Here is a 14,624-nt window from a genome sequence, read left to right on the forward strand (position 1 = left end):
AGAAGAGAGGGGAGGGGGGTAAGAAGAGAGGGGGCGGGAGTAAGCAGGGGGTAAGAAGAGGGGGAGGGGGGAGTAAGAAGAGGGGGAGGGGGGAGTAAGAAGAGGGGGGAGTAAGAAGAGGGGGGAGTAAGAAGAGGGAGGAGTAAGAAGAGGGAGGAGTAAGAAGAGGGGGAGGGGGGGTAAGAAGAGGGGTAGGGGGGAGTAAGAGGAGGGCAATTGCCCCCTCCCCTGTCCGCAGGCACCGTGCGGGCAGCCGGCAGGGGAGGGAGGAAGAGTGGACCCGGGAGCTCAGCCTGCAGCTCCTCTGGGTCCTTCTTGCGCGAGCACAGATCGTTGCCGCGGTTACCACGGCAACGTTACGGCTCTGGCGAAAGTAAACTCTAGCCCTGGAGCTACGGGCTAGAGTTCACTCTCAACACTGTGACCACCAGAGATTCCTGGTGGTTGCAGTGGTGAGAGTGAACTCTAGCCCCATAAACACACTACACCCACACACCATACACATTCACACACTGCCCCCCATACACACACACTGCCCCCACACACACCATACACATTTACACACATTGCCTCACACACACATACACTGCCCACCCATACACACACAGCCCCCCATACTAACATTGCCACACACATACACAGTCCCCTCATACACACATTGCCCCACACACCCTACACATTCACACACTACACCCCCTCACACACACTACACCCCCTCACACACACTGAACCTTTCACACACACACTGCACCCCTTACACATTGCACCACTGTTCCTATACCCTACAACAGCCTCATATCCCAGCAGACCCCAGGTAAGTTGTCAAACTGTTCTTAAACGGTTTGACTACTTACTCTGGGAGGGGGGCCCGGCCCTCCTGGCACCATAACGACTACACAGAGCAGTAGTGGTTATTGTGCATGGATTATTTCTTTAAATAATCTCCAAGTGCCCCAGTAGCCAGCAAGCCAGCCAGCCCACAGGCCAGCCAGCCAGCCCACAGGCCGGCCAGCCAGCCAGCCAGCCCATAGGCTGGCCAGTAGCCAGCCAGCCAGCCCACAGGCCACCAGTTAGGCTTACAGCCAGCAAGCCCACAGCCTGCCACCCACAGCCAGCAAGCCACAGCCTGCCAGCCAGCAAGCCACAGCCAGCAAGCCAACAGCCTGCCGGCAGTAGCCAGCAAGCTCACAGCATGCCAGCCGCAGCCAGTAAGCACACAGCCTTCCAGCAAGCCCACAGACTGCCAGCCAACAACAGTAATTAAGGTAAGAGGAGCCAACTTGGCCTAGGTATCAGCGAGCTATGTTGTGTTGCTATATTGTGAATAGGAACCAGAGTGTTGGAGAGACCCCCCTCCAGGCCCCATTAGACTCCATTGTAGTCTCTAATGGGACCTGGAGGAAATTCTTTATAACACACTCTCTAAAGGACACTGAGATAGCCACTGCTAGAATACTCCCCCCCTCCATGGCCCATTAGCCCTCAATTGTAGTCTCTACTGGGGCCTGGAGGCGACTGTTTCCAGCAGGGACACTGAGATGGCCTCTGTTAGAAAGACCCCCTTCCAAGCCTATTAGACTCCATTGTAGTCTCTAATAGGGCCTGGAGGGGATTCTTTCTAACACACTCTCTAAAGGACACTGAGATAGCCTCTGCTAGAAAGACCCCCCTCTATGGCCCATTAGCCCTCAATTGTAGTCTCTACTGGGGCCTTGAAGGGATTATTGCACTTTTGTTCCTTGTGTCTAAAGATTGTGTAGGGTGTGGCTGGAGGCGGTGCATGGAGGCAGGACATGGGTGGCGCTTGCTGCAGAGTATGGGTGGGGCCTGTAAGGGGGCCCTTGATTTATTTTGCCCGGGGGCCCTGAGGGTTCTCAGTCCGCCCCTGCTTACCAGTGCCATCTTGTTCTCAGAAAGCTTGTCAGCTGTTTTTGAATGAACAGTGTGTAAGCTGGGTTAATCTTGCAGAGACTCAATGTATTTGGAATGCAGAAATGTATTTACTGATGTGTATGAATTCAAATGAATATTTGTGTATAATATTAATGTGTACAGATGCAGTTTTTGAATATTTGTATGAAATGTCTTAGTAAGTGCAAGAATGTATTTCTAAGACGTGTGTGTTTATATTTGTATGTATGAGTGTCCTTCACTGGACATTACTGTGTGTACATGCATTGTTATTTTCAGCAATATGTTTGTTATTTTTCTAAATGTCCCTGTGTGAATTATCTCACCATTCTCTTCCACTTTTGGCTCTATCCCATTCCCAGGGGTGTTGCTATGTGAACTAGGGACTTCAACCCAAAAATACATTTGATAACCCCTCCTATAATTGAAATTAAGCTTGCCCAATACTCCACCTCAGGTGTACCGTAAAAAATAAAAAAATATGAAATGCCCCCCCCACCAAAGGCATGCACACCAAAACACAACAACATCCATTATGCTATGCAATGTGTGTAGTGAAGAGTGTCTGAGTGTGTGCTGGGGATGCAGTATGTGTCTGCGTCTATGCAGGGAATGCAGTCTGTGTCTGAGTGTGCGTAAAAAACACCCCCATTTTTTTTTTATGTTTTCAAAAATATTAATTCCACAAATATGTAAACTGTATATTAATAAGAGTCCCCTCAAGACCCCATTAGAGACTACAACAGAGTCTAAAGGTCCTGGAGATTGTGTTCTCTAAAATGTTGGCCCCCATTCACAATATAGTGATGTAACAAAGCTCTGTGATACCCTCAAGCTGTCTCTTCTCAACTTATTTACTGTTGCTGGCTGGTGTGAATGGCAGGCTGCTGTGGCTGGTTGGCAGGCAGACTGGCTGCTGTGGCTAGCCGGCTGGCTAGCGCGGGCAACTGTGGCTGGCCTCTTTCTTACGCCAGCAGGCATCTATTTCTAACCTTTTTGTATGTCTCTTTTTTTCCCTTCCTTTTGTGTGTGTGTGTGTGTGTCCCCCCCCCCCCCCCGAGCCCTTCTTTGTGTCTGTTCATCCCTGTAGCCCTTCTGTGTGCATCTTTCTCCCGCAGCCAATTTGTGTATCTGTTTCTCCCCCAACTCCTTTGTGTGTCTCTTTTTCCCCTTCCCCAGCCCCTCTATGTCTCTTTGCCCCCCAAGTGCTTCTATGATACTCTTTGTCCCATCAGCCCTTCTGTGTGTCTTTGTGCCCCCAGCCCCTCTTTGTGTGTCTTTGGCCCATCTCAGCCCCTCTCCTCTCCTGTCCGCTTATGTAGCCCTTCTTCCCTCCTGTGCACTCTTTAGCCTCCTCCCCTTATGTACCCTCTTTAGCCCCCTCCCCTCCTGTGCCCTCTTTTGCCCCTCCCTGTCTGTGCCCTCTTTAGCCTCCTCCTCTCCTGTGCCGTCTTTCACCTCCCTTTCCTCCTGTGCCCTCTTTAGCCATCTCCCTTCCTCTGCACTCTTTAGCCCCTCCTCCCCTCCTGTGCCCTCTTTAGCCCCCTCCTCTCCTGTGCTGTCTTTCGCCTCCCCTCTTGTGCCCTCTTTAGCCACCTCCCTTTCTCTGCACTCTTTAACCCCCTCCTCTCTTGTGCAGTCTTCCAGGAGCTCTGGGGGTCTTCAGGGAGGGGGGAGCTTAAAACAAAGGATGTGGCTTAGTAAGAGGGGCGGAGCCTAGTGCCGCGATGTGCCTCTACTCACAGAGCGCCCGCCCAGGACCAGCTATGAATAACCCTTTTAACACCTTTTAAACACCTTTTTTTATGCTACTGTTAAATAAAAAGAATCTAAAAAATGGTTTGGCCACCTACACAGTGGTGGTGCCAGGGTGACAGTGCACTATAGCGGTTATGGTGCTTGCTGTGTTCCTTTCATTTTTATTTGACATGTAAAGATCCCTCTCTTCTTGCTTACTCTACCTGACCTCTATAACCACTTTGATAAATAAACTAGTCATAAGTATGATCCTTCAGTATTTACTGTTTTCATCTAGATCAAAATGTTCAGAACATGCCATTAAGTCTAGATCTCCTAATTGACTTACTAAACATCTGTCATTTCCAAGTAGACATTAAGGCCTGCAGACAATCTCTTTCTTTCTTTTTTATTTTTTTCTTGTACAGATTGCTGGTGATAACATTTGTAATATTGCTACTTGCTGCCAATTATAGGGTTACTCCAAGCATCATAATCATTACAGCCCGCTCTAGTGGCTATGATGTTTGGAGTAACCTGGCATTGTTCCCTGGTAATGGGGCAAACGAGTAACCTGGCATTGTTCCCTGGTAATGGGGCAAACTGTTTTGCAATGATTTGTCCTCTTACCTACAAGGTGACTTCCAGCTTCTGCCAAGCTGCAGAAGCCAGTAGATGAACCTGTGTGCTATTCAATGGCTGAAAGCATTAGCTGACCACTCTCAGGCAAGTGAATGCAATAGAAATATGTACATAATTGACATGAGCCCGTTCAGAACTCTAACTCTAACGCTAACGAATGATGCTGGAGGTGGATTTCTGCTTCGAATCAATTGAGTGATCTTGGAGCCTAGAGTAACCTTTAACTATGTGTTTAGAATACACATTGAGGTATAAAAAAAAAAAAATTGTTGTTATGCTAAGCAGTAACAAAGTGACCTGTCTGTGACTTTCTTTAATTGAGGGGTGGAAGAGCAGATGCTGTTTTGACAATGTGAAGAGAGGTGGGATTTGATAGACTGCCAAATTGATAAAGAATAAAATGTGTGTCCTTCTCTGTCCTCATTTGCTTTATAATGTCCTGTTAAGCAGCAGAGCAGGAATTATTATTATTATTGCCATTTATATAGCGTCAACAGATTCCGTAGCACTTTACAATATTATTAGAGGGGGGATTTAACTATAAATAGGACAATTACAAGAAATGATAGGTTAAGAGGGCCCTGCTCAAACAAGCTTACAGTCTATAGGGAAAACACTGGTACATTTGCATTCCGTATTGAACAGATTATTCCACCTATTAAATTAAGGCTTATTCATTTGAAAAAATCCTTTTTTAAATAAGAAAATAATTGCCACCCATATGAAGGGCATTACAATTTTTGAATAATAGCCTACTCAAAAGAAAATGGTTCGGCTAGTTCAAGCTATGGTTCCACAAAGAAATGATTTAGCAAATTTTTGAGTTTATGGTCCTTATCTGAATAGCCCATTATGTATTCATGTGATTATAAAGGACTATTACTGCACACCTACATATACAAATATGATTATTATTGTATATTAACTTTGCTACACTGCAGTTAGCTGAAATACAGTTGAAAATTACCTCCAAGTGTATGAACACATTTGGTGGCAGTTCGTATAATTTTGCCCAATTTCATTTTATAATCATGTTCTTTCCCATCAGGAATGAATCATAACATTGTAGCACAGTGAAATAAAAATATGTCATACACTGCAGAACAATTTCATTCCAGCCATTTGAGCAATATGCGCAAAATGTGATTTACTTGGAAAGAAAACTGTCATATTCTGCACTTTTGTGCGATGTTGTTTAAAAGATTTAACCCATTCCTACTGTATGAGCTAGTCGCTAAGAATGACATGTTCTGTTTGTACATTCTTGTGTCCCAGTTCTCAAATATACTGCTGATCACTGATTTCCTTTCTAGGAGTGTCAGCTCAGTTGACCACATCATGCACATGACCAGGTTAACTTGATATCAGTTTATGACAATTTTTTAGTAATGAAAATGTAAGTCAAGTCTCAATCTAAATCAGTGGTTTGGGAAATTATTTTTTTTACAGTATGGCGATGAGAAATTCTCTACCTAGAGATGTTGTTCGGTATCAGATTCAGAAGATAATTATAAAAAAAAAAAAAAGTTCCAAAATTGATAATAATAATGATGCAATATGGATGCTTTTTTGCAAAATAGTATGCTATGGTTATATATTCATCTATTTTATATCATCTATTTTAGCCAAAAGCCAGTGAAAAATTGGATTCCAGAATTTGGAGTCCAGAAGTATCCACAACCCCCCTATTTATTTATTTTTTATTATTTTTTATTTTTTTTAAGTTTTATCAATTTACAAAAGGATACCGGTAGAATAGACCAACAGCAAACGCATACAATGTCATCCACAGAGTTATATAAAGCAGTTGCATAACTACAGTTACAAGAATATGATTCATATTCTTAGACGCATAAAACTCAGAATGGAGAAACAGTGTATTGATAGGTTCGCATGGCAGTGTTAAAAAAACAAAAACAAATCAAAGGTAAGGTCCAATAAGTTTAAGAGGGGATGAGAAAGCGGAGGTGAAGTAAAGTAGAAAATATTATAAGAACGGAGGTGCTGGGTAGACATGAAAATAAATAAAATAAACTATGGCTTACATGCAAGATCCCAAGCAAGAAGTATGAGGTAGGCAAGACTAATGTCACTCATCAACTCTATGTCATACCATTAATGTGGGGATGGGGGTGTCAGTGTGGTAGTATAACAAGGTGTATGTTTTTCCATCAGATTTTTTCCCACACAAACACAGCCTATAAGACTTTTTAACATTGAAAGCCACCATTTTAAAGGAAGGTATTTCTGAGGACTCCCAAAACAGCCGTATTTGGAAATTTGGCCAGGTTTAGTAAAAAGTAAAAAACAAAATATAAATATCTGGAAAAGCACTGCGACATCCTGAAGTCTGAAAAGTGATGGGTCATCCAACATTTCTGTGATAGTACCTCTAACATTCACCAATAGAGAAGCAACAACAGGGCAGGAACACCAAATGGAAATGTAGATAAATGTACAAATTTCTGAAACACATCTTCAAACATGTGGAGAGCAAAAAACAAGTCGCAAGAGTACACTGAGGACGGACAGCAGCTGAAATAGCCTGCCCTTCGGTGGGTCCCCGCTCAGGACTCAAGCTGGTTTTAGCTCATCTTGTGCCATTACAGAGAGAACATCTCTGAAGCATATTAGACTGATTCCACCCATACGGGCAGTCCAGATCCGAAATGCCAGCAATTTCTCTCTGCACGAGAGATACAGCAACCCCAGACGATCGTTTCAACCTTGTTAGGCATCATCAGTGAGGCATAGCTGATATCTCTCTAGGCAGAGAGAGCCGGCCTGTATTTTGGATCTGTTCTGCCCTTTTGGGTGGAATCAGTCTAAGATGCATGGTCTGGTTTTCTTTGTAATGGCACAAGATGAGCTAAAACCAGCTTGAAAACTGAGCGGGGATCCACCGAAGGGCAGGCTAATTGAGCTGTTGTCCGTCCTCAGCACTCTCTTGCGACTTATTTTTTGCTCTCCTTAAGCTTAAAGGGTAATCCAGACGTGGACCCCTTGCTCACGGTGCCTAGAGAGATATCAGCTATGCCTCACTGATGATGCCTAACAAGGCTGAAACGATCGTCTGGGGTTGCTGTATCTCTCGTGCAGAGAGAGCCGGCCTGTATTTTGGATCTGTTCTGCCCTTTTGGGTGGAATCAGTCTAAGATGCATGGTCTGGTTTTCTTTGTAATGGCACAAGATGAGCTAAAACCAGCTTGAGAACTGAGCGGGGATCCACCGAAGGGCAGGCTAATGGAGCTGTTGTCCGTCCTCAGCACTCTCTTGCAACTTATTTTTTGCTCTCCTCAAGCTTAAAGGGTAATCCAGACGTGGACCCCTTGCTCACAGTGCCTAGAGAGATATCAGCTATGCCTCACTGATGATGCCTAACAAGGCTGAAACGATCGTCTGGGGTTGCTGTATCTCTCGTGCAGAGAGAGCCGGCCTGTATTTTGGATCTGTTCTGCCCTTTTGGGTGGAATCAGTCTAAGATGGCACAAGATGAGCTAAAACCAGCTTGAGAACTGAGCGGGGATCCACCGAAGGGCAGGCTAATTAAGCTGTCTTCCGTCCTCAGCACTCTCTTGCGACTTATTTTTTGCACATCTTCAAACATGCAACACGTTGTTGGTGAAATCCTGAGAAGAGTATCTGGCATCTGATAACATAGTAAAATTATTTTGTAATTGATCTCTTGGAATTTGGTACTAACTGAACTTAAAACCCTTAAGAATAATATTTTGCCAAACTGCAGTCAGAGAGGGTCCAACTGTAGAAAACAATATTTGTGATTACGGGCACCCTTGTCAGGTACCACTGCAAGGGCGTCAATGTTGGGGGGACAGGGGTGTGGAGTCTGTGTGTGATGGGGTCAGTATGTGTGTGTTTGGGTCAGTTTGTGTAGGGGCTCAGTCTGTGTGTGCATGGGTCAGTCAGTTTGTGTGGGTCGGGTTAGTGTGTGTGTGCATGGGGTCAGTTTGTGTGGGGGGGTAATCTGTGTGTATTTGTCAGTCTGTGTGGGGGTTCAGTCTGTATGTGTGGGGGGGTCAGTCTGTGTGTATGTATGTGTCACGTATTCATCCGCACATAAAAATGTGATTAATGGTATTTACTGTTCTGACAGGAAAAGTTGTGCCGAGCAACATTACTGTCCTGACAGAAAAAGTTGTGCCAAGCAGCAATCAATCCACAGGAGGGTTTGTGCTGAGCAGCAATCATGCAAATAGGAACCTGGTAACTGCCGTTGGGGTCAAAGGCCAGTTACAACCAATCAGATCGACAGGCGGTGTATTTAGGCCCAGTTCTCTTGCTCAGTGCCCTGTTGTGGTTTCCCTTGTGGTTGTCCGAGAGCGCGTTATTGATTCTGGTTATTTGACTTTGGCATTGATTTTGACTTCCCTGTTTTCTGGCATCCCTGACCCCTGGCTTTTTCCTTATCGTTGTGTCTCTTTCTGTATCCCTTGACCTCGGCTATTCCTGACTAATCTTTGGTACGTTAGTCCGGCCATTCTAAGGTCCGGTATACGTTACCTATCAGTCCTCTGTGTTACACAATTCTACATGCTGGATCATACTGTTATCCTCTGTGTGTGTGTGGGGGGGGTGGGATGGCTCAGTCTGTGTGTGTATAGGTCAGTCCATGTGGGGCGGGGGTTCAGTCTGTCTGTTGGGAGGTCAGTCTTTGTATGTGGAGGGGTCAGTGTGTGTGTATGGGTCAGTCTGTGTGTGGGAGGGTCAGTATGCGTGTGTGTATGGGCCAGTCTGTGTGGGGGTAAGTATGTGAGTGTATGGGTCAGTCTGTGTGTGTGTGTGTGTGTGGTGGGGGTTAGTGTGTGTGTGAGTGGGGGTGTCAGCCTGTGTGTATGTATGGATCAGTCTGTGTGTGTGGGGAGGGGTCAGTCTGTGTGTGTATAGGTCAGTCTATGTGGGGAGGGGGGTCAGCCTGTGTGTGTATAGGTCAGTCTATGTGGGGAGGGGGGTCAGCCTGTGTGTGTATAGGTCAGTCTATGTGGGGAGGGGGGTCAGTCTGTGTATGTGGAGGGGTCAGTCTGTGTATGTCGAGGGGTCAGTCTGTGTAGGTAATGGGTCAGTATGTGTGTGGGGGGTCAGTATGCGTGCGTGTATGGGTCAGCGTGTGTGGGGGGCAGTCTGTATGTATGTATGGGTCTGTCAGTGTGGGGGTTCAATCTGTGTGTGGGGGGGTCAGTCTGTGTGGGGGGGTGTCAGTGAGCTTGTCTGTAGTGAGCTTGTGTGTGCAAGTGGGCTTGTCCGTAGTGAGCATGTGTGTGTCAGTGAGCTTGTCTGTAGTGAGCATGTGTGTGTATCAGTGAGCTTGTGTGTGTGTGTGTGCCAGTGAGCTTGTCTGTAGTGAGCGTGTGTGTCAGTGAGCTTGTCTGTAGTAAGCATGTGTGTATCAGTAAGCTTGTTCACTCCCTGCTGCGGCCGCCTTTAATTTAATGTTTCCTGCGCGGCTTAGAAAAGGGCTGACAAATCCCCTGTGATTTGTCAAACTCTGTCGAACTTGTGTATGTATGTATATATATATATATATATATATATATATAGTGTTCAAGTAGAGAATGTAGTTATATTAGTACAATAAAAAAGGTATTACAAGATACAAATACACATCCCTCGTTGAATATACCATAAAGATACCATTTGGTGTAAACCTAAAGGTTTCCTTTTATATAACTGGACTTCCTGTCATTGACTATATCCTATTACTCCCTGTGGCGCAGCCCATATCTATCTTTGTACATGAATATATGAGTGCATTGCAAAGCTCTAAAGTAATAAAAATCGCAATGGTCATTTTTTTGTAGGTCTCAGAACCACTGATCTTGATATATGGCTGTGAACCCTGTGTGGGCCACTGTGTCAGCCCCGGTGACCAGGGGGAGTCTGCGTCTAGCGAGGGTATATACATTGATTTCCAATTCCAGGATGAGAAAAAATCTACCCCACATGATTAAGTCTGCTCTGGCGTGAATGTCGATGGGAAAAATGTTGTCGTTGTGAGGGGCCTCGGTTAGAAGGTGCAGTAGGCGTGATCCACTGATCTTGATATATGGCTGCGAACCCTATGTGGGCCACTGCGTCGGCCCTGGTGACCAGGGGGAGTCTGAGTCTAACAAGGTGCCAGACCCAGCTTTCAAGATTGCTCCCATGGCATTGTCCACTGTGGCATACTGTAGCGAGTATTCCCCTCATGGTATGAGTGCTTTGAGACTAGGAACACAAGAGGAATGAGGTGCAGAGAGGTTGATGATTAAACATTTTTTATTATTAAATTTGCCCGTGGCTATGCCGATTGGGTTTGTTCTCCAGTTGGAGTAAGGGGAGTGTTTGAAAGGCCCAATCATGAACCCGTGGTGAAGTTCGGCCGTGAGCAGGATATCTGTGGTGTCTGGGTCTAGGGTGGCTGATTGGAGGTTCTTACATTCTAAGGTGCCCCCCGGGAGTGCCACTAGCCCCATGTGGAATCCTTCAGTGAACCCTGTGATAAGGAATTGTACCAAGTCTGGGAGGGGTGATTTGAGAGAGAATACGTAAGGTTAACGTTGTGAATTTGGAGAGTCATTGTTTGGGGAACATTCTATTGGGACACATCGTCTTGGCGTGTGCTCTAAATTGCTGAAGCTACAACCTCCAGCGTTGAGGTTATTGCATACCTGTGCTTTGCCCAGGAACACAATGGGCCTGCCCAGTTTGTTTTTGATTGTCCTGTCTGATTTAAAGGGAATGGGCTCGGTTTGGCTGGTAGAAGGTAAGCTAAGATCACTGGGGCACAGATTAGTGGCATGTGCCGTAGACGCACATATGGCACAAGATGGAGGCTTGAGGCCAGCGAGGTGGCGGCAGAACAGCTCCATGTCTATTTGGCTTCAGTTGGAGCGTATGTTAAATTCGGATCAATGCTGCTGCCGTCGCCTTCGCTGAGAATAATCTAAGATAATCATTAGAAAGAGTAGCCTCCGTACTTGTTACCAAAGTCCACCAATTTGTGGAGGTATAGGTCGAGCTTCTCCCTGCGTTGAAGGGAGGTGGAGCATATAACGTCCCTGTACAGACCAAATGCTATCACAAAGTCATGGATTGATAACTTCTTATTAAGCCTGGGGTCCCTGGAACTACGGAAATGTCCCCGTAGCTGTAAGCCTTATTCTCGACCACGTCTTGTGTTGCGATTGGAAGGGAGACTAGGTTTACCTCCTTCCCTGCTAGTATGTCTTTTTTAATGTTCTGGTGAACTAAGTGGGCGGGCATGATGATGTGTGAGGCAGTTGGTGTAGGTATTTGGTAAGTGCTATTACATAGGGTCAGTGTTGTTGATGGACATGTGGCGGAGTTTTCTGTCGGGGGGATAATTGGCACTTGGTTTTCAAGTTTCTCCAATCTCTCATTAATGAGATTAACGAACGACAATAGGGCTGACATGGTGGCCTGGAATCCTGACGTATTCCCGTAGTTCCCTTGTGCGCTAGTCCCTGGTCTTGGGGTGTCGGGGTTAGTGTTTAATAAGTGATAAAGTTCTGCTTTGCGAGCCGTGGCGGGGTATGGGATGCCCCTTCTCCTAAGTTCGCCAGCGATCTTGGGAATGGTCCAAGAATGTAGAAATCCCGGGCTAGCTGTCTCTATGTTCTCGGCCAGGGTGCTTGGTCTGGCCTGGCTGAAGGTTCTGGCAGGGGTGCAGGGTGGGGAGATATCCGCTGCTATATCTGAGGCATGCGACATTCTGGAAGAGGAATACGTGTGATGTTAGTTAAGTTACCATTCTATAGGGTGTTGAAGGCCCTTTGTCGAGTGTTTAGGCCCTGACCTTATGGGGAGTGATCCCCTACATTATGTGAACAGAGGGGGGTGACCACGTGGGTGTCGTTGGTGGTGTAAGATATTCATGGTCTCTCTCGTGACGTATGTGGGCGGAACGGTATCCGCTTTGTTATGATGGATAGGTGGAGTGGTGTGAATCATAGCTATGGTTGTGTCATGAGGTTTCGTGAGGAGGCTGTTGCCTCAGTGAGTGTGCTGGATTGACCTACTCGTGGATATTTAACTGGCCCCACTGTGGTGGCTTATATGCTCGCTGGTCTGACCGATGATTTGGGCTACCCAGAAATTACTTACCGTGTGCCTAGCAAGGTTGTAAATGCTCTATGATCCTTAGGTGGTTACGACTATCGTGGTTGACTGCAGCACTAAAATATTGGTGGAGGTGGGTATAAAGTAAAAGATGGATTTAACGTTTAATTTATATATGTATATGTTTTTAAAAGATTCTTTTTTTATCCTTCTTTTACATACCTGGGTCCCACTGTAGGGAGAAATCCTACCCGCAAGGCATAAGCCTAGTTTGTCCATTGGATGAACCTTCCCTCTCCTCCCCCCTTTACTCTAAGACTGTGAACCCTGGGGAATGCAGTATGTAGGAATCTTGTTTTGTCCATTGACAACCCCCCCCTCCCCCCCCTCCTCTCCTCATGCGAGAGTCATAATTTTCATAATTACTGAAATAGATTCAGATTCTATTGGTTAAACCCAATATAACAGGTTACACATCAGTGCTTCAGACATATTGCTAGATCAATACTGTTGTTATATGAATGGTAATCGCTAAATATCCCGTGCATTTTGATGCATATAAATCCATATATTCCTTTGTATATTGGATTGGTATTATGAATCACTAAATTCTCTATAACCTTGTGTCTCAAAAGGTAAAGAAAAAATGAAATACAAAGAAAATCCATTATATTACTCATGTTAAATTACATCTAGACAACATCCCATTAGCAATAAGTATTAAGTTAAAAAGTTAGCATTAACAGAACACTTTTTTTCTAATAAAAATTGACTTAAAATATCTGCAATTTACATAAAAGTAAACATTTACAAAATGTAGTAATACTTACTGTCCCTTTTCACTGTTGGAAAGCAGAGGGTGAAATAGGAGAAAAGAAAACATCAGAAATATAGCAGGAACCGGTCATTTTATTAATAGATGTGCAAAACGTTAGACAGTCGGTAACATTGAATACCACTGAATCTTTGTACCTGAATGGTTATCTTCCAGAAAGCATATGATTTTCACTAAACTATGAATCAAGTTGTGATAGGAGGACTTTAAAGTGAACCATACAAACCATAAACCATACAAAATGCAAATGAGGTGTTTGTTTACATGAAACATGTTTGACAGTTTCATAATCGATTAAATTAACATACCACACACATACTGACCCATCACAATAAAAATACTACTACAGAATTAAAAATACATTTTTTTTTTTCTGTACTTCGCTCTGGTAGTAATTTGTTAATCAAATAGCAGGTTGTAAAATGCACAATGCTTAAATTTTAAAAATGCTAATTACTTTTACTGATTATTTCATATTAAAAATACAGGGTAAGGTGCCCTGAAATGCAATTTTTAGTTGTATTTCTGGTGACTGTTTTGATTTACCATTTTAGTTGATGTTTTGATATTTTTATATTTTGATGGTCAACATATAAATATGAAAATGCAATAATGCAACACATACCTCATGCCCCTGTGGATGTTTGGAAACATAAGGGCTTTATAGCCAGAATGATCTCAAAATTGCGTCACTACATTTCGTTTTGCATGTTTAATGTTTATTACATTTTAGTGACAATACATATATTACAATACACGACCACAATCAGAATGTTGATAAAAATTAGAAATTACATAAGAGGTTAACATTGGAATAATAGTGTGAATTTATGGTCACTACATTTCTATACTCTATAGCAAGAAGCAGATACCTGGAATAATCACAGCAACTACAATATATCTAGTGTAGAACAGAGATCTCTACGTGGATAATAGATTGTGATTTTTAAACATTTTCTTTTCAAAACTAGATTTTTTGCTAGCATTTCTGCTAACATTATGAATAAATGAATTGTTATGCTCTTTCATTAGATTAGAAGTAAAAGTACTATTGACAGGTATACTTTAATTACAAACAGATTCAAATGATAGAATCAAGCAGCATTAATTAAAAGACTTCTAGAGACAGAGGGGAAAAAATGCAAAAAAAAAGATATTACATTTAACCTACTGAGTTATTCATCAAGTCAGTAACATTTTCATGAAGCCATTAGCTTAATGAAACACTAAATGTTAACCTGAATTTAATTGTTATTCTCAATTAATAATCATATTTCAGTTTGATCTATTGCATTTCAATAAAATTGTCAAAAAAAAAGTTAAATGAGGCAATTCCTAGATTCCACAGAAATCCCAGGCACTCCAGAGCCTATAAATTGCAAATAAGTCATGTTTTATATTTTTAATTTTCTGCTACAATTAG

At 43.8% G+C, this 14,624-nt stretch overlaps 1 protein-coding gene across 2 annotated transcripts in view; it reads right to left on the reverse strand.

Moving 5' to 3' along the window:
* Positions 1 to 14,624, reverse strand: part of RPH3A (rabphilin 3A) — a 231,665-nt gene that overhangs the window by 91,534 nt on the left and 125,507 nt on the right. Inside the window, exon 3 of one of the 2 annotated variants that reach the window (XM_063454213.1) lies at positions 13,197 to 13,208. The exons of the other annotated variant lie outside the window; for it this stretch is intronic. Coding sequence (XP_063310283.1) covers positions 13,197 to 13,208 — 12 coding nt within the window. The remainder of the gene's footprint in view (positions 1 to 13,196; positions 13,209 to 14,624) is intronic. 2 annotated transcript variants of the gene reach the window in all.

Source organism: Pelobates fuscus, chromosome 5, assembly GCF_036172605.1.
Source record: "Pelobates fuscus isolate aPelFus1 chromosome 5, aPelFus1.pri, whole genome shotgun sequence".
NCBI classification, from domain to species: Eukaryota; Metazoa; Chordata; class Amphibia; order Anura; family Pelobatidae; genus Pelobates; species Pelobates fuscus.